We start from the raw sequence: 22,276 nt of genomic DNA on the forward strand, positions 1-22,276 counted from the left end.
AGAGCTAAAAAGTTGTTCTGCAGAGAAACAAATAGCTTATGCCTGCCCAAGGAAACTTAACACCATAGGGCTGTGTTCTGCCCCAGGGAATGAAGTTTTCATGTATTTTAAATCATTAAAAGTTCAGCTTTACCAGGTGTCAGAAGTGGTAATTATTTCAATTAGAACAACTGATACCCTCTTAAATGGTTTAAATTTGTGTTACTGTTAACTCTGTTGTTTGGTTGCTTCATTTTATTTTATTTACTGAATTGTTTTATTTATGACTGTACAGCCTCTCTTCTGCACCCACCAAACCACTTGTTCTGCAGGCTTTAATTTGCCAATGAAGTTATTTATACTGGATAAAAAGAGAAATCTTCCCTGTGGCTGAAGACAGCCAGCAGATCATATACCTTTCTAGAGACATTCCATGGTGGCTGGAGATGTACTGTAGTATAACTGAAATTTGAATATGCTTGTTAGATGAAGGATCAGCCTGTCTTAATTTTCCTGCTTTCAGGGACATTCCCAGAATTCCTGACAGCACACATGCACAGCTGGAGTCCAGTAAGTTTCAATTGTGGGGTAGGAAAATTTCTCTCTCTTTTATGTAAGCACAAAGAGGTTGAAAAATGTCATCTACAGTCAGTATAGCTCTCATCTCTTTGTCTGTATTTGTCTCAATATGTCATTTTACTCTATCTACCTCTGTTTAATAATAAACTATCAAAAGTCAAAGTATTTTGATTTAGAGTTGACATTTGGTTATAAGCTTAGGCTGGTTTTGCCTGGAAAAAAAAAGCCTAATGCTAACTAAAATAGAAGAACATGAATAGTGATTTTTATATTTCCAGTTTGGTTTGCATTTCAGCTGAACCTTATAAACTAAGAAATGAGCTGAAAAGTTCTTTATTTGCAACCTGAGAGATAGCTACTTGGAAATCAGAATACTTCTACTACTTCTATTAGAACCATTCAGCACTCTTTAAATTGGCTTATCCAGTATTTCCTGTGGGGAAAAATAACTTGTACTTTGCTTTAGCACTGATAAGGTGGATTTCAGCCTGGGGTTACTTTTTCTGATTGTTTCAGAGCTTTATTTTTTTAATAATAGAAGCCATGAATAAATGGCAGTGGCATAAAATTGGTTATAATATGTAAAGCTCCTCCAATAACTTGCTATTCATCAGCCAACTCTTCAAACAGCATCAGTTTTCTGTTCTGTGTGATGGGGACTGTCACTTGCATTGATAAAAATGTGATTTTTACTCAGCTCTATACGTCATAAATTGTCCTCTGAATTTGCAGACCTTCTATATTTGAAACAAAATGCATAGAAGACATTGCATGAGTCCTGATGGTTTGGTATAGCCCAAATCAACAATCAGTCTGGGTACAAGATAATGCCAGAATTCTAAGTTGCTTTGACCACAGTAAAGTATATGCTTTACTCTTTAGGTATTTTGGTCCTTCAACTTACTGACATAATTATAGGCAGAAAAACTTGAATAAACTACTTTTCATTTTAGAAATAAAAGCTTTTGTTCGCCTCTGAGCACCAAAAGTCTGAGTATCGTTATTCAGGAATTTTAAAGAGATGAAAAAGTTCAATTTTCCACAACTTTATTTTATGTTTCGTTATATTTCTATGATTTTTTTTTAATGTAAAGAGTGTTGGGAAAAATGGATAAATCCTACTATTTATGAGATATTTTTATTTATACTTTTACAGGTTCTAGTTCATTTGAATCTCAAAAAATGGACAGACCTTCTATTTCAGTGACTTCTCCTATGAGTCCTGGCATGTTAAGGGATGTTCCACAGTTCTTGTCTGGACAACTTTCAGTATGTAAACATTTCATTGATATTAATATTGTGTGTTTGCAGCATATGCAACTCTCACTGCAGAGTCCAGGCTACCTCTAACAGAAATTTCTTGTTAGATTAATGTATTTTGTTGTTGTTAATGCTTTATCTCTCGCTGAAGACAGGGCTGTAGTTTCCTAAGAACATTCTATTTCATCAGCTTTTGGGAGTTTTTCTATATATTGAATTAGTTACTGGATAAATATAGTTTTGCATGTACAGGATAGCCTGGTGGAGTGAATTTTTCAGAAAGGTCTAATCTTGCCCTCCAGTTATGCTTGTGCTGATGGGTGTTTTTCAACTCGTACAGTGGGTCAATTTCTTACCCATATGCTAGACATTACTGTTACTTATTTCTTATGCACTACCTCTCATCCATACCTTTCTCCAGACATCCCTTTGACTGGTTGCTTATGTTGTGTTCTTTGTAGCAGTGTTTTACTCACTTTTGTTCTTCACTCTCGTTAAGAGCAAAGTTCATTAGAGGAACTTTTTCTTTGAAAGGGTAATTTTATGAACTAAACTGAAGAGCTTGGGTTTTCCTACACCTTTCTGTGTCACAACACCAAAGTGTGATATTTTTTTTTTCCCAAAAGTGCTCAGCTGTGGCCTGGTAGACATTGAAAAGGAGAGGAAAATGGAATGGGAGTAATGTAAAAGTGGTGTTAAAAAAGTTTGAAAACATGGTCTGTGTTAAGATAATGAATGTGCCATAAAAATATGCATAAAATCTAAGCTAAAGGTCTCACAGAAAGAGTTTATGTTGTTGAGAGAGGAGGGGCAGAAGCATTTTTGTCCCTCTAGCAGCAATGTTGGCTCCATATTGCAGTGCATGAGACATTATTTGTTTTGCTTATCAGACCAGACATCTACAATGTATCATTTTTAATTTTCTGTAGCTACTATACTTAACTTCTTTAAAAGACTCAATCCTTTGGATAAATGGGAAACTAGAAATCTTGACTACAACGAGAAGGGAGCATGAACAGGAACTGTAAAAATATACAGACCGAGGCTTCTCAAAACCAATTTAGTTTTACAAGAGAGCAAAACTTTTTGATAGTTGAAACAGAGGGAAAAAGAAATCTCTTTTGGCTCAATGTGGAAAATTTTTGGTTCCTACCTCCCAGCATGACATTCAATGTGCAGGGTTAGCTCTGACATCCAGTGCACAGATACTGAGGAATGATGCTACAGAGAGGAACCTCACAGAAATAACTTTCTCACTTTCTAAACTTCAGAAGCAAAATCTTCAGGAGTTGAAGATTAGGATCTTATAGCAAAGGCAGTATGCCTGCTGATTTGTGGATTGATAGGATACTGCAGTTTGTGGTGCATAAGAATTTTATCAGGAGATTTGGAGGTACATTCAAGTTTACTGAGAATAACAGAATTCACAAGATTTTTCTCTCTCAGCAGTGCATATAAATTCAGTGTTTAACTCAAGCAGGGATCACCTCTATTTTTACTTCAAGATATAAATACCTTTATTGCATTTCTCTCCAACTCAGGAAAAACAAATAAAGTCAGGAGACATTTAAAGATCTTTCCTACTTGTCCTCTTTGTACTCCCTTATGTACTGTTTGCAGTTGTGTACAATACTCCCTACTACACAATATCCTTGTTTCCCTCAGAGACCAGCTGGTATTTGAGAACACACAGCTCCAGCTGAATGGCACTGAAGTCAGAAAGGCTCAGGAATTCTCTAAACTGAGGTTCCACTCTCTCAACACCAAACTTTAGTGGCAAGGTTGAAAAGTTGGATGCCTATCTTACCCCAGCAGCTAAAGAAGAATAGGAAATAGCTCTGTTCCGTGTTGCAGTGGTACAACCCAGCTCCTGCTGCTGTGTTGGCTCAAGTTTTTGGGAGGCTGGCACTGAAGCTTTTGCTTTGCAAGGAGGGGTGCTTGTCAAAGGTCTCACTTGTGACAAAATGTGGAACCTAACTGAGCACATTGAAATGTGAAAAACCAAAATACATTTTTTTTTTTTTAGAAAAATAGGACTTTAAAAGAATTGAAGTATTCCACAGGAACAGTATTTTCAAATCTGCTAAATCTCTGTAGTTCCTTTTTGATCTGAGGTTTTAAGTTAATTTTGAAAAATCACAAATTGCTGTCAAATTTAGAGGTTTGAGTGTCTTGAAGGTAGGGCAATGAATAATTTTTTTTTCACTTTTTAAAATGTTGGTTTCTTGTTTTATTAACTTTTAACAGTTTTGAAACTTTGGAAGAGTTAGTGGAAAAAAAACAACACAACTCTACACTGTAGAGTTGGAGATTTTGTTAAAAATTAGAATGCACTATGAAATTTTCTGATTTTGGACCTTTAGCAAAGGTGAAGTAATAGGGAAAAGCTTAATTTCAATTATCTCCTCAAGTTAAAATTTGGGTTTTTTAGGTTTAACATTACAAAACGGACCAGATTCAGTATTTTGGTTTTCCATGCTGGAAATGGTGATACATTTATGCATTCCAGATAGCTGAATAAGGAGGAGATGGAAGGAAATACTAAATTCTGAACGCAATTGGGAATGCACTCTTTATGCTGAGTACTCCTGGCAGTGGCTGGGGGCAGGATGTTGTCACTTGTGGCAGTGACAGGCCAGTTGACATGGTGGCTGGACTCAGACAGGTGAGATGAATATGGGGGGAAAGGGATGATAGGCAAGATTTGGAAGTGTTTCCTGTATTCTCTTTGCTTTTGGACAACACCATGCAGTCCTGACAGCTTGCTGTTAAGGCAGCTGTGGTTAGTAAGCGATGAAATGCAGGGGTTGTGGGCAGAAGTGGAGATAGCCACAGCTAGGGTAGAGGTCTGAAATATTTGAGTACTTGGATATCCTTATCCAGACAGTGCCTCATATTCTTCGAGGGGGTTTGTAGTGACAGTGTTTGGGAATGTATTTCTCTAGGTTCAGTATGGCTTTAGGCCGTTCAGCTGTAGCAATGCCTCTCTATTCTTCAGGGGTGTCTTACTCTGTGCAGTGTTACGTGTTTTCCTCTGTGTTGGCATTGATCTGTGTACATGTTTTCTTCTGTTGAGGTTACAGTGACACTCCAAAGCTGGCTAATAGGATTTCCCATGAAACAAACTATCTCACATAGCTAGGAAATCATCTTTCCATTAATAATTATTCTGCCCAAATACATAACTGAGCAAATTATGTGCAGCTATGGTAAAAACTATTGTGTGTCATAATTTACTAAGCTACATAAATAATTTATCTGTATTCTGTGCAGTTTATTTTATGTCATTTTTGATCCACATTGTTCTTTTGGGGAGTACCTGACTGTTATTGCAACTATTGGTTTATTATTGTTTGCTTTGTCTGCTTTCTGTTTCTGTGGTTTTTCACTGCTTTGTTTTTCCTTTCATATAATTATTCAAAAGCCAGTACTCTAAGTGTTAGTGCTCTTCATTACTGCATTCTGGCTGCTTTTTCAATACTGCATGAACTTGGAATGCTTTTGCAACAGTCAAGTTAGAGACTGATAACACGACTTGACCATGATAAATGGATACAGATAGAAAATGATAATATTTCATTTTTATCCTGATGGAAATTTTAACAGAAAAGGGAGGACATTTATAACATTAATCTATTTCCTTGAACAGCTGAACCACAGAACCACTTCAACAGATTTTTTCTGTACATATTTGATAAAGCAATAAAATTCAGATGTATTAATTATCCTTAGAATATTGGGCATCTTATTTCACCAAATTGAAGGGACATCAAGTATGAGATGTTCTCCCCTTGCCCTTTTCATGTTTTCCTTCTTCCCATTTCTACCTCTGCAGAAGTAAACTGCCTTTGCTGTGACATCAAAGCAATGTGCTTGTTGCTTTCCATCCTCCAAGGCAGAATATGGCAGGCCAGGGTTTTTGGTGCATGGTGGCAGATATCTATTCCTCGCAGGACTGTGTGATATTCTGGGATATCTGTATTTCTCTTGCAATGTGGTGCAGAAGCAAGCTGAAGATCTACTGTTATTGTACTTGAGTAGGTCCCATTCTGGCACCCCCTACACACTGGGCTGTGCAGCACTGCCTGTGCAGAATGGGGGGCAGCGTGCAGCTGCTGCACCTTGCAGAGCGCAAGAGCACATCAGACAAATCCCAGACTGTCAAATTTTCTGATCTGCCCTCTCACTTTGGTGTGAGAACAGATTACTTTGCACATTTGATGGCACAGATGTCTGCAGCATCCGTGCATGCTAAGTCAGGAGGCTGGCAGATGCATCATCACGCTGCTTATCCTCGTACTTTGGGGAGGTTTCTTGTGGAAGTGAATACTGAAGGGGAGCTTCTTTCCATCACTTTGAAATAGAACAATAACCTCAGGAAAACTGAGCAGAGAGACAATGGAGATTCAAATCTGTCAGATTGCTGTGGTGGTTGTGACCTACTCCCATGCTACTGTTCCCCCGCTTCCTGTCAACTACTAAGATTGCTCATACTCTTGATCCCATTTCATGCAAGGGTTCTCTGCGTATACTGAAAGTAATTTCTGTCATGCTTGCTAGAGAATTGACACACATCCATTATACCTTCATACCAGGTAGCCCTAATTTTCTTTTAATTGTTTTTAAAGTATTTAGGAGGGCTTTTTACAGAAACACCTCTTAAAGTTGCAGAAAAGAGAAAACTTTTAACTTGCTTTAGAAAACAACCAAAGCCATTGGTGTGTGAACTCTGCTTGTTTCTGTCTCTGAGTGTACATCTAAAACCTTCCTGAAAGAGATGATCAAGCTGAACTTATGTTTCCTACCCCACTTTTTAAATCACACTTTGCTGACCTGCTCCTTTTGTTACTGTTATTTCTAAACCTACTGTAAATGTTTTCTGTGGACCTGCAAAGTGAAATCCTTGCTCCTGGGGAATCAGTGGCAAAAGTAATCCTGACTTCCCTAAGGACAGAATTTCCATCACAGGGTTTTGATATGATTTGATAAGAGATTTTCAGCTTTAATTTATGCATTGCATTAAAATACTTTGTGTCAGATGAATATGTCATTGGTGTTAAGCTGTGTTTAAAGTTAATAGTTGTGTGTCTTTGTTTTTACTTTTGGTCTTTTAGTTTCCAGCGTGTTGTCCTTTTTGGTTTTGTTTTATTGCTTTTTCTTTAATTTTGCTTACCAGAGCCAAAGCCTTAGTAGAAGAACAACGCCTTTTGTTCCTAGGGTTCAGGTAAAGACTTCGTCTGCCTGAGAGAAACTCAAGTTGTGGTTTTTTTTCTTTTGTTTGTTGTGGAAAATGCATAGTAGGAAAACGTTTTGCTGTAGTCCGTTTTCCCATGTTTTTAGTGTATTGCTTTAAACCATGTTAACAAGTTCCATGTCATTGTGTGTGAGCAGCTTGTAAAGTTCTGCATGGGGGTCAAAATATGAAATAAAACATTTAAAGAGACAACTTAACTTTGGTTTGCTGTTTACCCAATATTAAATTCACTCAGATTTCAATAGCGATGGTGGCAACACATCCCGCATACCAAACGTGTGTACTGTTGAAGCAGTAATGTTGTGCTTGAGGCCATTGTGTAAAGGCAAATGTCTCTTTAAATCATTCATTATCATTACTTAACATATCCTTTTTTTTTTGCATTTTCCAAGTAATAGTAGCGCCTTGAGTAGAAGACAGGCAAAAAATTTGTACCTTGTTTAAAGAAACAAATAGCTGATGTATGAAACTTGGTTCTTTCCTTCCCAAAGAGCAGCAGAATAACCCAAACTCTATTTAAATGAGAATTTCCCCATTGTGCTACTGAATTTCTTTAGCTTTGGCATTCTGTTTAGGTACAAGTTGTTTGCCTTTTTTCCTTAGGAACCTCCTGAAGTACTGTAGATTAACGCAAAAGTAGGCTTGACTAATAATTTACAATGCTTACCTTGCTTTGCTGCATGTTTTTCAGCTTGGTTTTTTTTTCTGTAAATAGAATATTATCTGTTTTTCTTACCAAAAATATCTTTATGGAGATGTTAATCATTTGACTGGGAGCTGTATGAATGTTTATCTTGTTTGATCAGTTTCTCAAGGAAAGATGTAAAGGGTGATCTTAATGATTAGTATGAGCTGACCAAATTTCATGTGGAATAAAAGATCACATATATTTTAGCTTTATATAAAGAAATTCTAAATAAGACTGTAGGAAATGGTTTGGTTATTACTTCTATTTGGATAAGCACAATTTTTAGCTGTGGTTGGTTTTTTTTTGTTTTGTTTTGTTTTTTTCCCACAATGTTATTTCCTGAAAGTAGTCTTGCTTTAAATGTAAATTCAAAACAAAAATTGAGATTAAAAACTTAGTGCTTTGATAATAATGTTTTAGGCTAACATATTATTACATGCTACTGACATAAACTGGCTTTGTATCAAAAGGTTAAAACAGCCTTTAGCACATGATTAAGGAAATTGGTTTCTGTTCATGGTAATGAAATTAAGGAGGGATAGAAATTCAATCCCAAGTTAAGTAGTTCTTTAAGGTAAATATTGTATATGACACAAGTAGTCTTTTAGTATTAATTTTCTTTTCAGATATGTACCAAATACATTAAGAAATCATATGATGGTCAATTTTTCAGTTAAAAAAGGCAATATCTGCATGCTTTATGAAATACAGTAATGTAGAGGTAACATTAAGTAGTTCCTTATTGTAATCACATTATATAAAGTAAAGAAATAGATGTAAAAATTGTCAGTTCTACTTAAACTGATGTCCTCTAATGAAAAATACCCTGAGTTTTAGCAAATAGTTGTGGAAGCAATTTAAGAAAATAAAACAAGTGTAATGCTTGATGGAGAACATCCAGCAATAGGTGAGAGAGTGTGAGCCTTACTCACTAACCTCTGATTGGATTATTTTTTGATACTGTGGATGAGAATTGTCTTTAGACCCAACTGGGTCTTTAGGCCCAATTTTGTTCCTGCCTAATGTGTCTGTAGTCATTGTGGAAAGCTCAGTAACAGCCGAAGTTAAACAGAATGTTTGTGATGAGTTCCTGAAGAACTCAAACTCATGACCCTGGAACTATCTTTACAGCTAGACTGAAACACACAAAGCCCCCCATCTGCTCACTTTGAGTAGCAATAATTAATAGTTGAATTTAAGATACGTTTACAATGCAAGGTGCAGAGAAAAGCAGGAAATCTCCAGTGATCTCTAAACAAGGGTATAGGAGTTGAGCAGCAGTGTAGAACTCTTAGTTACTTTTTGGCACAAGAAATTAGCTAGCTCAGAGCTCTGAGTTGTTGTTTATGGTTGTCAGGAAGTATTGGTTACATTGTGGGCTGTGCTGTGGCTGTGGTATAGCTATGTCTGTAGGATTCCCTACAAGAATAAGGATCTCCAAACACTCTGTTGATACTTATTTGGTTCCTTGCTCTCAAGAGGAAATGCACTTCTTTATTCTTGCTTGCATCTTCTTGTTAGTCTGAAACTGATCCCGGTGATAAATGTCCCAGATTCTGGCACAAATTCCTCACCATGCTCCTTTCCATCTCATTCCATTAATTTTCTAGCTTCTTATATCACTGAATGATTAGCCCCCAGCATTACTATTTTATAGGGAAGGAAAGCTGTCAGTTAGCTGTCAGTTCCCTTCTTTCCCTGCTGTGCACCCTTCTGAACTTTTAGCAGTTCTACGGTACCTGGGAAAGTGTGCATTTATTTTCCTCAGCTTTTAGGTTTGTGTAGCATACCAGCAATTTTCTGACTGACAGGGGGAAGCTTTGTGATCTCTTTGTACAGGATGATCTGTCCTTAAATTTGTGTTTTCCATACAGTATCTTTTGTTTACTTGGTGGAGCCTTCTTTTGCCATGAAACCACTGGGTTTTTCCAGCCTTTAAAAGTTTCAGGCATCCTTTTTTTCCTTCATGCAGAACACTGGTACATTTGGTTGTGTATAAAACTATATGCATCATCTACTTTGCATTATTGAAATCAAGATGAAACCACTAAAAAGAAAGTTTTAAGAGGAATCTAGATTATGGCAATCTAAGTACCTCCATAATTCTCTGGCTTCTGTGTTTTAGAAACTCTTCAGCTTGACAGCCTTTTCTTGTTTTTCTCTTTGGTTGGTTGGGGTTTTGTTTGTTTGGTTTGGGTTTATCGTGGTTTCCCCCCCCCCCCCCCCAATCAGACAGCAATAGTAGTTTAAGCAACCCTCAGTAGTCAGCATTTGTTAGAAGTATGTTTAAACAACATCCAAATCTCAGCTACACCAAAGGTTTTACCACCTCAGGGCAGTTTCTGCATCTGCATAAGCTTAAATCCAAATAAAATAATTGCTGTAAGCATTTTAAAAAAATAAACAGATTTTTTTTTTTTCTTAACAGCAGATCCTGCTGGAACAGGGCAAGAAAGAAAAGCAGTGTTTCAGTTTCAAAACATTCCCCTAAAAGAAAGCTATTATGTTACATGAAAAATCCTAACAAGAACCAGAAAAACAAAATACCTGCCCAGCTGTCTCTCAAACCCAGTGATGTTTGAATAAGCTGTAGTGATAGAAATCAAGCTGCACACAGGCAGCTCTCTCCCAGTAGCACAACTTATATCTCTTTCCAATGAGATTTGTGAAGCAATCCATATATAACAAATAAAGAACTAATGTGGCATAGAATGAATGACTTCCAATATTCTCTGTGTTTGAATCTAAGATTATCACTTCAGATGTGCTGTGCCTGTATGTGCTGTACACATTAGAATTGTGTATTTAAGCAAACAGTCCAGCATTCATGAGACAGAAATATAGGAAGTGACAATAATCTAGAATAATCTAGGTTTTATCTGATTTCCCTTATGCATATGTAGTAGAGTATAGGTCCTGTTACAGGATTGTTGCTTCTTTATGACTCTGACTTCAATCAGTGCTCTGAATGAACTGTCTAGTTGAGATGAGGTGGGAAAAGATGCAATCTAGTGAACTGAATTTATGGCCTTAATTTATATAACTTAACATTCTTGTTTCAGATAAATCTGAGGTGTGTTGGGGAAGAGCTTAGTCTTGTACAGTTGAAGGAAAGAAGTACCTCAGTATCTGCAGTGATCTGCAAATAAAGGACATCTATCCCCATTAAGTCTGTTTGAAGCAGGCTACTCTGGAGGGCAGGTTGATTCTCCAGAGGAAGGCATCTTCTTGTGAGGCTGTAGAGCACCAAAGATAGCTGCATCCTCAGGAATGCAGCACCAGAAGTCAGCTTTTATATACTGTTTGATGTGTAGGAGGCTTATTCCAGAAATAAGACATCTGTGGTTTAAGCCCTGTCAGAAAAGTGCCTTTATCATCAAGCTACATTCCTTTCTTCTCTGGAGTAGGGAGTTTCACCTGAAGCTCAGTCTCATCCTGACTGTGTGTGTCTGGGAATATAAGTGAGTGGTGATGGCAAAGAAAGCTTAATTCTAGTGTGGCAGATTCCAGACCTGCTACCCAGAATGAGTATTGGTCATGTTTTAGACCACTCCATTAAAAACCTGAGAGAAGCTTATGAAGCTGTTGATCTCTGTTCTCCTGACTGCAGAGGAATTCATATTTCTTGCACTCTGCATGGCAGGTGTTCTTACCTGGAAGCCTGTTTCAGGGAATATGGCAGATCATAGAATGGTTTGGGTTGGTCATTTGGTCCAACTCTGCTGCAGTCAGCAGGGACATCCTCTGTCAGATCGGGCTGCCTGGAGCCCTGTTGAGCCTCAACTTTAATATGTTTGAGGATGGGGCCTCAACTGCTTCCCTGGCCAACCTGTTCCAGTGTTCCACCACCCTCACGGTGCAGAACTTTTTCTTAACATCCAATCTAAATCCACACTACTCTGATTGCAAACCATTGCCCCTCATCCTGTCACTGCAGACCTTTGCAAACAGTCCCTCTGCAGCCTTCCTGTAAGTGCCCTTCAGGCACTGGCTGCTATTAGGTCTCACTGGAGTCTTTTCTTCTCCAGGCTGAACAATCCCAGCCTGTCCTCAGAGGAGAGGTGTTCCAGCCCTCTGATCATTTTCATGTCTCTCTTCTGGACCTGCTCTATCAAGTCCACATCCTTCTTGTGTTGAGGGCACCAGCTGGATGCAGTGCTCAAAGGGAGGTCCTACCAGAGCAGAGTGAAGTGGCATCTGACAGTTTCAGGATGCATCGAATTTAGATGCCTGTTTGCCTGAATGTAGGGTACTGCAGACATTTAGTCCAGGTTGGTGCACGTCTGCTGAAGGAGGGAGAGTGCATGAATGTGTGTGTGGCAAGGAAGTTTCCAGGACTTCAGCACTAAGTGGAAAGATCTTTAGAAAGCCTTCAGACTGAATCACTTTTTAGTACATTTTAAGTGCCTCCATCCTAAATTATTTAGGTAGACAAAGTCCTATTCAAGAATTTTTTTACAGGTGTTAGCCTCCACAGTAGCAACAGCCAGCATGGCTTCCTGTGGTGTATTTTGTGTTGTAACTACAGCTTTTCCTTTCCCTTCATATAGATCAGGATTGCATCACTGCTGTTTCTTAGTTCTAATCTTTGAAGAATGCTGTTTGTGCCTATGTAAAAAGGTGTTGAATGGAGGCTTCATAAATTCTGCTCTGAGTCAGCTTCTGAAGTCTTTCAGTGCTGAGCAGCACACTTTTACATTCTTTCACCCTGCAGCTTGAATAATTCAAAGTCCTTCGCTTTTGGGTCTCAGGAATCTTTCCCACATACAGCTCAACAGAGCTCTAAGAGGAAAAAAGAGTTTCCTTATCAACATTTCTGTTACACATGTGGTATCCTATGTTTGTTTTATAACATAATATATGTATAGTTTTCTGTGAGGTGTGGTGGGATTGTCCTGCATTTATTAAGAACTGAGAAACTGTTTTCAGAGTCTGAGATAGGTGTGTTCTGTCCAGGCATAATACACACCTCACACCTCAGTTTCAAACCTTAGTGCTACAAATCAGGCTCCCAGATCCCATGCCAGGCTCCTAGAAAATGAAGAGCATGCAATTTGTAAATACCTTTTGAAATGTTTTAAGGGTTTCCCCCCTCCATACAAAAAAGCATTGGAAAAGAGGAAAGGATGGACTCCAGTGCTCTTGAACTGTACCTAGCTGTCTTAAGTATCTACTATTTCTCTCTTTGTGAACAGAAAGGCTTCTTGTAAGAAAATACCATGCCATCCTAAGATCCTAATACTACTTATGCACAGGGGAGTCATAATTAGATTAGTTTTAGTCCCAAAGTAATTCTTCATAATCAGTGTGTAGTCTAACTCCTTGTTTCTCATTTTCCTTTCCAATTTCCTGCCTTGACTTCCTTTTGGAGTTGTATTTTCACTCCCAGTCTCTCTGCACAACACATTTCCCACCAGATACAGCATGGCTGTTTGGGTTTTTTATCATCTCCTTCCATTTCCCTCATTCAGTCTGGTTTTGTCCCTCTTTTCTTCTGTGGTCCCTGACACCAGTGGCTCCAGTCTTTCTGTGTTTCACTGAGAAGCATCCTGTATCCTTTACTTTCCCAGTAATTCTAAAACTGTTTCTGATTTGTCCTTTCTTCTTTCTTCTTACCCCATGAGAATGCAATCCCATCCTCCCCTCCATGGGGTTCTTTGTCCATTCCTTTACTCCCAGATTCTTTGCATAGCAGTCAAATGGCTTATAGGGTTACAAATGCCTGTGCTGTTTATTGGAGTGCTAGCAGTGTGAACACAGGAAAGAGAGACCCTCATTGTCATCTTTCTGCCTCCACCTTTCCTGTAAGGAGCCAAATTACAGGGAATTATGGGCAAAATATGCCCACCATGTACAAGTTTCCCAATTATTTTCAGAGCATAATGAGAATAGTAGAAGGTTCTTGTTCCAAAACACAGATATTAGAGCATCTTAAAACAGTGTCCCATGAGTTAATCTTTCTTCTTAGAGTCATTCTCCAAACATTCTGACTGCAAGAGTTCAGTCTGAAACTAATATAGTGAAGAAATATATAGGGTGAATATGGAGGTGTATTTCTGGTTCTGTATTTTGGTACCCATGTCTAGTTTATCTTGCCTTCACTCAGTTTGTGGTAGTGTCTAGATCACAATTATATTTCATTCTGCTTAAGTAAGGGTAATTTTTCCCCCAAAAAGTGAATGAGGATGATAGTCTCCAGTGCTTCCCCACTTGGGGTGTGGGACTAGTCAAATATGGCCTTTGCCCAAGGACTCCCAAGGAATCCTGCAGATGGATACATTAAGAGAGAGAGAAATTGGCTTGCACTTCAGAGGTCATCAAAGCTTTGCTTTGGATTCATACAGCTGATGCAAATCTTTCTACTTGTGATATAACTGAACTGCACCCTTTGTCCCTTTCACAGCTACTGCTCTACAGTAGGTATAGCCTCTCCTTGAATAATGTCTGCAGCTATAGTATGCAAAGTGAAAAAAGCTAAATAGCAGGTTCTAATGGCTGTAGGAAAAAAAGCAGAACAGACTAAGTCTAAGGCTGATTAACAGTTTTTACAGATGAGCAATAACAGTTATTGCCATGTGGCTGAGTTGGACTGCGAAGAGGTTTGGACTACTGAGCCTCCCTCTCTTACAATTTCTAGAGGACTTGTATGATTTTTAGCATGAGACTCTGCATCTTCAATAACATTGAGAGATCTGAAACACTTAGGGCTTTATCCCATAGTCTGTCCAGCACAACAAGATGTGAAAAATTAATTAATTCATTGTGCATAAACTACTTAGAAATGGATATATGTATATGAATAACAAACATCAGTAATGCAAGTAATATAATATCACTGCCAAGAGAAAATAATCCTAACCAGAGCACCACGTAAAAAACAATTAATATGAAATAATGGGCTTATTGTACAGGGTGTCTAAAAAAGACTAACCTCTGGGACATGATGAAGCTATTAAGAATTAATGTATTTTTATGCTTCCTTATAAATCCAAAATAGAACATGATCTTTTCTGCTTAAGTAACCAATATATAGAGAAGTTTATGAAAAATATATATTAAAGATTAATATGCTACTTTGTTGTAAAAATGAGTTCCCTAATTAATATTTTCTCATTGCAGATAAAACTGTGGTATGACAAGGTTGGTCATCAGTTAATAGTGACAATATTGGGAGCAAAGGATCTTCCTTCAAGGGAAGATGGGAGGCCAAGGAATCCTTATGTTAAAATTTACTTTCTTCCAGACAGAAGGTAGGATGAACACAAGGACAAGGAACATTTGAATAAGAATTAGTCTTAATACTCAGAGGGCACACTTGTTTACTTGTCATGCATATATGGCAAAAGTCTTACACAGCTTGGGTTTCCTTACTGAACGTGCTATGTGACAGCAATATGTCTTTGAACACTAAACTCAAGCTCACTTTCACTGGATATTTTATTAAATAGTGACAATAGTAAAAATGAAAGGTAAACCTATGTCATTGCATGGGGGTCTGTTATTTGCAAAGAATGTTGTTAGTGTTTTATAATGCTTTTATTTCATTTGACAGTGCAAAGAAAATGCTACAAAGTTAGGTTCACAGATTTCTGGTCTGATCAGTCCAGCAGTTTGGTTTGTCCCGACTTTACACAACGAAGCAGGAACATGTCTGGAATCTGAAACCCACAGATTTCATATCACAATATAAGTGAGTTGAGGCTGAAGGGACTCTCTGGAGATTTCTGACATGCACCTTGAAAATTTCCCCTAAAGAACAGGGCTAATATCAATGTGGACTGGCTTTATAAATGTATTTAATGAAAACTAAAGTGTGGTAGGGAGCCTTCCTGAACAGAGCCTTCATTTTTTCAGTCCATGATTTGCTGCCATTTCAACTTTGGTGGGGAGAAGAACAGCAAAGGGGGTAGTGTGTTCCCCAGAGGACTTTTTTCCTTTATTTTATCGGTAATTCCTCAGATTGTGTGAGTAGGTGAATATGTTTAGATTTACTCTCAAGTGTATCTACCAAATAAATCAAGGACTTAACCTGACCCAGTACATAAAAGATTGGCCTGACCAGAGGAATGTTGAATCTGTGGAACAGGATGTATTTTCACAGTTTGCTTTTCCTAGTAGCTAAACTGGGAAGATGTGAACCATCTCCAGTACCAACTGACTTCAGCAGGAATTAAAGCTATTCCGTATTTTGAAGACACTGCTTTTCCACTTTCATTGTATACCATATGCTGACAGGAACATTTTCTGGGACTGCATAATTTGCTATATCATTAATGCCGAAGAGGTTTTGGATGGACTGCCTTGGGACCACCAATACCTGATTCTTAGTTTATTCAAATTTCTGTAGTGTGTTTAGAGATGCTGAAGCTGTGCTAAACTGAGAATCAGGTCTGCTTAAATTATCTTACTTGCTTTTTCAAGATTAATAAAGCTGCCAAAAAGTCTGTGTTCAGAATGCTTCACAATGTAGAGTTTTAATATCTAAAAGTACATAGAAGGAAGCTAATTAATTAAATACTCTCAAGTATACAGATACACAACAGTTACATAACATTGCATATTTTATTAAGCTTTTCTGGTGTTTCCCATTTATGTAGAGTATTCAGAACCTTTTAATTATTATATGTGTTTTCCATAATTTTTAAAGGAATCAGCACTTTGTCTTATTGAATTGGGGGTTTTTTCTCTTTTTTTTTTTTTTTCTAATGTGCAAATTCCTTTTTTCTTTCCTTAGAGGGAAAAGCTAAGTAAGCAACAATATATATCTTGTGTAGTAGAAGGAAACATGCTAGAGGTAAAAAACACTTACATAAGTCAAGCACTGAATTAGATGCAGATAGTGAACTCTCTCTGACTAAACAAATTTCCTCAGGAAAGCTTGTCCAGTGTAACTTATTTAAACTCTCCAGAGTAACCAATCTTTAATATAATAGCAACAATTACATTATTTGTTTTAACAGCCTGTCTAAAAATATTATTCCTGACATGCAAATTCATTTTCTTTTCCTTCAAGGTAAAGGCCAAGTAAGCAACAATATGCATCTTGTGTGGTAGAAGAAAATTGCAGTAATTATATTACTTTTGCAGTTATTAGCAAATGGGCAGTATCTGCACTGCTATAGTAAAAAAATCCACCTAAATTCGTAGCACAGCTGCATTGCGTAGCAATCAGCAGGTTCAAAATTCAGCATGGCTGTGAGAACTCTAGTCAGGATTCTCAGTAGGAGCGTGGGTGTTTGCCAGCAAAACTTGGTTCCACCAGAAAATATTCATTCTTTGAAGGAGAAATATTCTGCAAAAGAGTTCGCTTTCAACAAAACCCTGGAGCCAGTGCTGGGAGTTTCGTGGCAGTCTTGCATGGAGACCTTGTTGTGCTCAGATACAGACAGTCAGCCCTAGGCTTGGTGCTTCTTTGGGGTTACCCAAAGGATTTTGGGAGCTGTTTGGAGGACACTTTTCCTTCCAGTGTTTCTGGAAAAACACATGTAACTCATTCTCAGGGCTTCTTAGTCAGGAAAACCCTATGGGGAAGGCCCTGCACTGCTTGCAGCCCCCTGAGCACTCCTTCATGTGGACCAGCTGCTCCTTTCTGAAGCTTGAGTGAACCAGCTGCTTTGTCTATCTGAAATGCAGAGTTATTTTTTTTTCTCAGACTCTGCCTCATGGAAACCCCATTTACAGAAGTCTATTTTGCTTTACAAAATGCTGTTTCCAAAGCAAACATTTTTTCAAAGTTCTGCTTTTCAGGTAACTTCTTAAAATTGGAATTGGCACATGAACTTGGCATCACCTACCTTGAGCTTTTAATATGAAGTAATGAATTATCCTCGAGGTGTGTGCTGACCTTCACTTTAACACAAAGGACTAGTCCTGACAAATTCCAGTGCCCATATACCTCAAAATGCACTTATGATTTAAAATTTCTTACTGTCTGTGAAATACTTGCTACAATATATTGGTCTTTTGAACATTTTTAATATTGATTTTTTTTGTTTGTTTTTTGTTTCTTTTTTCAGTGATAAAAATAAAAGAAGAACAAAAACAGTAAAGAAAACCTTGGAACCTAAGTGGAATCAGACATTCATTTATTCTCCAGTTCATCGGAGAGAGTTTAGAGAACGAATGTTAGAAATTACTCTTTGGGACCAAGCACGAGTTCGAGAGGAAGAAAGTGAATTTTTAGGAGAGGTAAACAATTATTGGTAGTTCCTACAGAAATGCAGTTGCTCACACAGCCATGTCTAGACACAGTATTTTTGAAAAAAAAATGACAAATCTGTTTGAAATTGTTGTGTTTCTCCTCCTTTCACTCAGCAGTGAACAAATTGTGACCTCACTTTCATCCTCTAGTACCAATATGAGATTCTGTGTGTGTTTGTTGTGTTTGAGTAACAGCACATAGATTACAGAATCATGGAATGTTAGGGGTTGGAAGCGACCTCAAAAGCCCATCCAGTCCAACCCCCCTGCTAGAGCAGGACCACCTATACCACATCACACAGGAAAACATTCAGGCAGGTTTTGAATGACTCCAGAGAAGGGAGACTCCACAAGCCCCCTGGCAGCCTACTCCAGGGCTCTGTCACCCTCACACTGAAAAAACTTTTCCTTCTGTTTCCATGGAACTTCCTGTGCCTCAGCTTCCACCATTGCCCCTTGTGCTGTCATTGGGCATCACCCAGCAGAGCCTGGCTCCAGCCTCTTGGCACTCTGCACATCTTTATCAACATGAATGAAGTCAGTCCTCAGTCTCCTCCTCTCCAAGAGCCCTCAGCCTCTCTTTGTAAGGAAGATGTTCCACTCCCTTAATCAGTTTTGTGGCTCTGGGCTGGACTCTCTCAAGCAGTTCCCTGGGGTCCTTCTTGAACTGAGGGGCCCAGAATTGGACACAATAGTCCAGAATGCAGCCTCACCAGGGCAGAGCAGAGGGGGAGGAGAACCTCTCTTGATCTACAAACCATTAGTTACCTAATTTCTTTTAGAATTGTTCATTAAACTGCACATTATCTGTAATTGTATCTTCCCCAAACATTGTGTATGTCGCTGACTTGCTACAAGGTATTTGAATGCTGTAAAGGTTGTCAAAAGGCAATAAAGAGGTTGGTTGGTTGGTTTTTAAAGATTTTTGATATATATCTAGTGTTGCAAAATGCACTGCAACTCCTTTCATATTAAATGCAAGATGTAAAACTTCCAAGTCTCTAACAAGTAGGGAATACAGAATAAAATTTATGACCATACGTGTCTAAAATGGTCTGTTATCTAATGCCTTCCTACTTGGAACCAATTTTTTTTTCTTTTTTTTTTTTTTCAGATTCTTATTGAGTTAGAGACAGCATTACTAGATGATGAACCTCACTGGTACAAGCTTCAAACACATGATGTCTCTTCATTGCCACTTCCCCATCCCTCACCGTATTTGCCACGCAGGCAGCTCCATGGCGAGAGTCCCACGCGGAGGTTACAAAGTAGGTTATTAGTTTTACACACCCTGTACAATTCCTTGGAATGGATGTGTAAGGTATATGAAATCCTTGTAGATGGGAAGCTGGCAGAATTTGTGTGCTCGTTTGCAGCTGTTATGAAGTAGACAATTTAGGGTCAGCGATTAGAGGCTGATGTGCTACAAATGGTAATACTGAACACGGTAAAGTACACCAATATTTTTTTATGAGACTACCTAGTTCAGAGCCTGGACTTGAGCAAATTATCTTGATGTTCTGCAGTGTTGTTTTTATCTTGATGTTCTATCTTCAGTACTATATTCATAATTTCATTATTTAACCAGAAGTAAAGGTGTAGGACTTTTCTCTTCAGCTCATACTCCTTACAAGGAAAGTGACCTGTGTGCAACATCATATGTAGCTAAATTAATACCATGGCCTCTTGCCTTGATTTGATAATGTTTTATGTGGTTGCATTCACAAATACAATTTCTTTTTCAATTCTTGTTTTCTAGAATTTGCTCTTCTTGATCCTCAGTAGTTTTATGTTATCAGTAGATGTTTTTAAAATGGAGTATATACAATGCACTGTATAAAAATAGAGAAATAAGAGTAAGGCAGTAAAGGGTGACAATATTTTTCGTTAATATTTCACTCTGTCTCTAGTTTAACTGTGCACTGTCAATGATTTAAAGCTGACCTTCAATGAATTAACCTTATAAAATATCAGTTGACTGTGGCAGGGATGTTGGAGTAGATGATCTCCCCTTCCAACCTCAGCCATTCTGATTCTATGACAGTGATATTAAAGAAAGAAACCAAAAATACTCTCCAAAAGAAATAGATCCAAAACTAGTTCTGAATTTTATTTTTTTTTGTTTTGAGCCTTTGATGTGAGTTTGCATATGTTACATATGCATTTGTACATATGTTACACCCAGGCTCACTCAACATGTGCCTATGGGATATGGATATTTCATATGTCCTGGTGGATTTAGCTGTTCAGTAATCCCTTGTAAGTAACTATTTCAAGTAGTCCACAGTTTTTGTATCTGTGCACTGGATAGCAAGAAGGATTAAAATGCTCCATATCATAACATTCTGAGATAGGTACATTACCAGAGTTAGACTGACTAATTTAGAAGCTGTGAGATTTTGCCTATCCACAAAAGGAGGGAAGAGCTGGTAGCTACCAGGTGAGGAGTTCTATTTCAGTTTAGTGCTCATCAGTATTCTCAAGGACCATGAATGCTTAAGGAAAGTTTTAAAATTATTTTGTAACACATTTTAGGAAGTTAAATTTTCCATGTAAAGTTCCTTTTACAGACCAGGTGAACATTTCAGTACCTGTTTGTATGTGAAGCTTGTGAAATTCTGGTTTTCAGGAAATAGTCTTGCAAACAAGTTTATTACTGTTTATAGCTGTTCCTGTCTGTGCAATAAATAACAGCCATTAGGAATGAATAAAACAGTAACTGCTTTATTTTGGGAAAGATTACTTGCCTAAAAATCTGTATAGTGCTACTGAATCAAAATATGAAAGTAGGTAAGTTTTTTTTTTTTTTCAATGTTCACACTAATCCTAATACTGTGCTCAACTGCACAATCCTTTATGTGTGTCTGCAGATGTAGAGGGAAGGGCTCTTCAACACTGGCTTGGTGAAACACTAAGATTTGCTTTTCAATGAAGATAGTTTGCTTGACTGTAACTAGAGTGGTACTTTGACAACCTGAGGTTCAGCCAAATAAGCAGTGTCAGGTCTTCACTGTGGTTGCTGGAGAATTCACATGCTCCTGCAGTAAATTATGCTGTTTGCATTCATGCTGAGATTGAAATCCCATAAAGAAGGATTTTCTTCAGTGTCCAGGGAATAGATGCAATTGAATCCTTCAATTTCACAAATAATTTTCAGTTCAAACAGATAGTTTTACATGGACGTAATAAGGAATTAAAATCCCTCCTTTTGGGGGACTGGAAAGGCATCCAAATGGAAATTTAGCATCTGGTCAGAATTCTGCAATGGTAGCAGAATCTCTTTAGCAATTTAATGTACTTTTTTTTTTCCTTTTTCTGTTCTTAATTGATATCATACCTCCTAAATGGAAATAAAAGCTTTTCTTGCTGTCCAGAGAGATGGTGGAATATCTTATTAGAGATACCCAGGGCTCAACTGGAGAAGGCCATAAGCAATGAAATGTAACTTGTCCAAGCCTGAAACAGGTGTTGCACCAGATGGCCTCCAAAAAGCCCATCCCAGACTAAACATCATCACCAGGGGAATGGTGAAGGGCAGGCAGCACATCTTACAACTGCCTTCACTAATTCAAATATTTATAGTATATTAATGGCATATAGAATTCTAGCTCTTCTGCTTAGTTTCTTGTGTCTGAATCTCTTTTTGCATCCTTCCATAAAAACTCTTGTATATGATGAAAAAGATTTTATCCACTGTCTCACTACAATGCTAGGAAAATGTCCAGATGAAGACAAGGAATGTCTAGCAAGTTGGTCTATCTTTTTCAGATCACATAGAATGGAATCAAAGAGTGATAGAATGGCTTAGGTTGGAAGGGACCTGAGAGATCATCTCCTCCAATCTCTCCATCATGGGCAGGGAATCTTCTCAACTGGATTTGGCTTCCCAAGGCTTCATCCAACCTGGCCTTGAGCACTCCCAGGGAGGAGGCAGCCACAACCTCCCTGGGCAACCTATTCCAGAGTCTCACCACCCTCATAGTGAAGAACTTCTTCCTAAGATCCAGTCTAACCTTTTCTCCCTCAGAGTACACTTCCTGTGCTGTTAGAGAGTAGGCTAGTTGAAATTTCTGGGGCTGAACAATCTGAACAGTGCAGTCCTCCCACCTTTGTTTCCTTTCTGTGATACCTTTGTGTAGAATCAGTGAGTACAATATGAAGCAGCTTATGGCTTGCCCCCCAAATTTGTTAGTGTGAGAACTAAGAAGGGAGATAGCTTTGAATTGCAAGGTGGTTTGTTCTTTGTATGAACACACATCTTCCTGATGGCCAAGTAGCTATAAATACATACATTTGAAGACAATATTTAAAGGTTA

General features: G+C 38.1%; 1 protein-coding gene across 37 annotated transcripts in view; it reads left to right on the plus strand.

Annotated features, from left to right (window-relative positions):
• The window catches only part of RIMS2 (regulating synaptic membrane exocytosis 2), a 387,973-nt gene that overhangs the window by 216,549 nt on the left and 149,148 nt on the right, over nucleotides 1-22,276 (plus strand). For 29 of the 37 annotated variants that reach the window (XM_054385548.1, XM_054385557.1, XM_054385553.1 and 26 more), the window contains 5 exons: nucleotides 503-549; nucleotides 1,715-1,827; nucleotides 14,880-15,010; nucleotides 17,777-17,948; nucleotides 19,075-19,228. In XM_054385548.1, the coding sequence (XP_054241523.1) occupies nucleotides 503-549; nucleotides 1,715-1,827; nucleotides 14,880-15,010; nucleotides 17,777-17,948; nucleotides 19,075-19,228 (617 nt within the window). Of the gene's footprint in view, nucleotides 1-502; nucleotides 550-1,714; nucleotides 1,828-6,994; nucleotides 7,043-14,879; nucleotides 15,011-17,776; nucleotides 17,949-19,074; nucleotides 19,229-22,276 lie in introns of all 37 variants that reach the window. The other 8 variants (XM_054385542.1, XM_054385549.1, XM_054385541.1 and 5 more) reach the window with 1 other exon arrangement.

Source organism: Indicator indicator, chromosome 12, assembly GCF_027791375.1.
Source record: "Indicator indicator isolate 239-I01 chromosome 12, UM_Iind_1.1, whole genome shotgun sequence".
NCBI classification, from domain to species: domain Eukaryota; kingdom Metazoa; phylum Chordata; class Aves; order Piciformes; family Indicatoridae; genus Indicator; species Indicator indicator.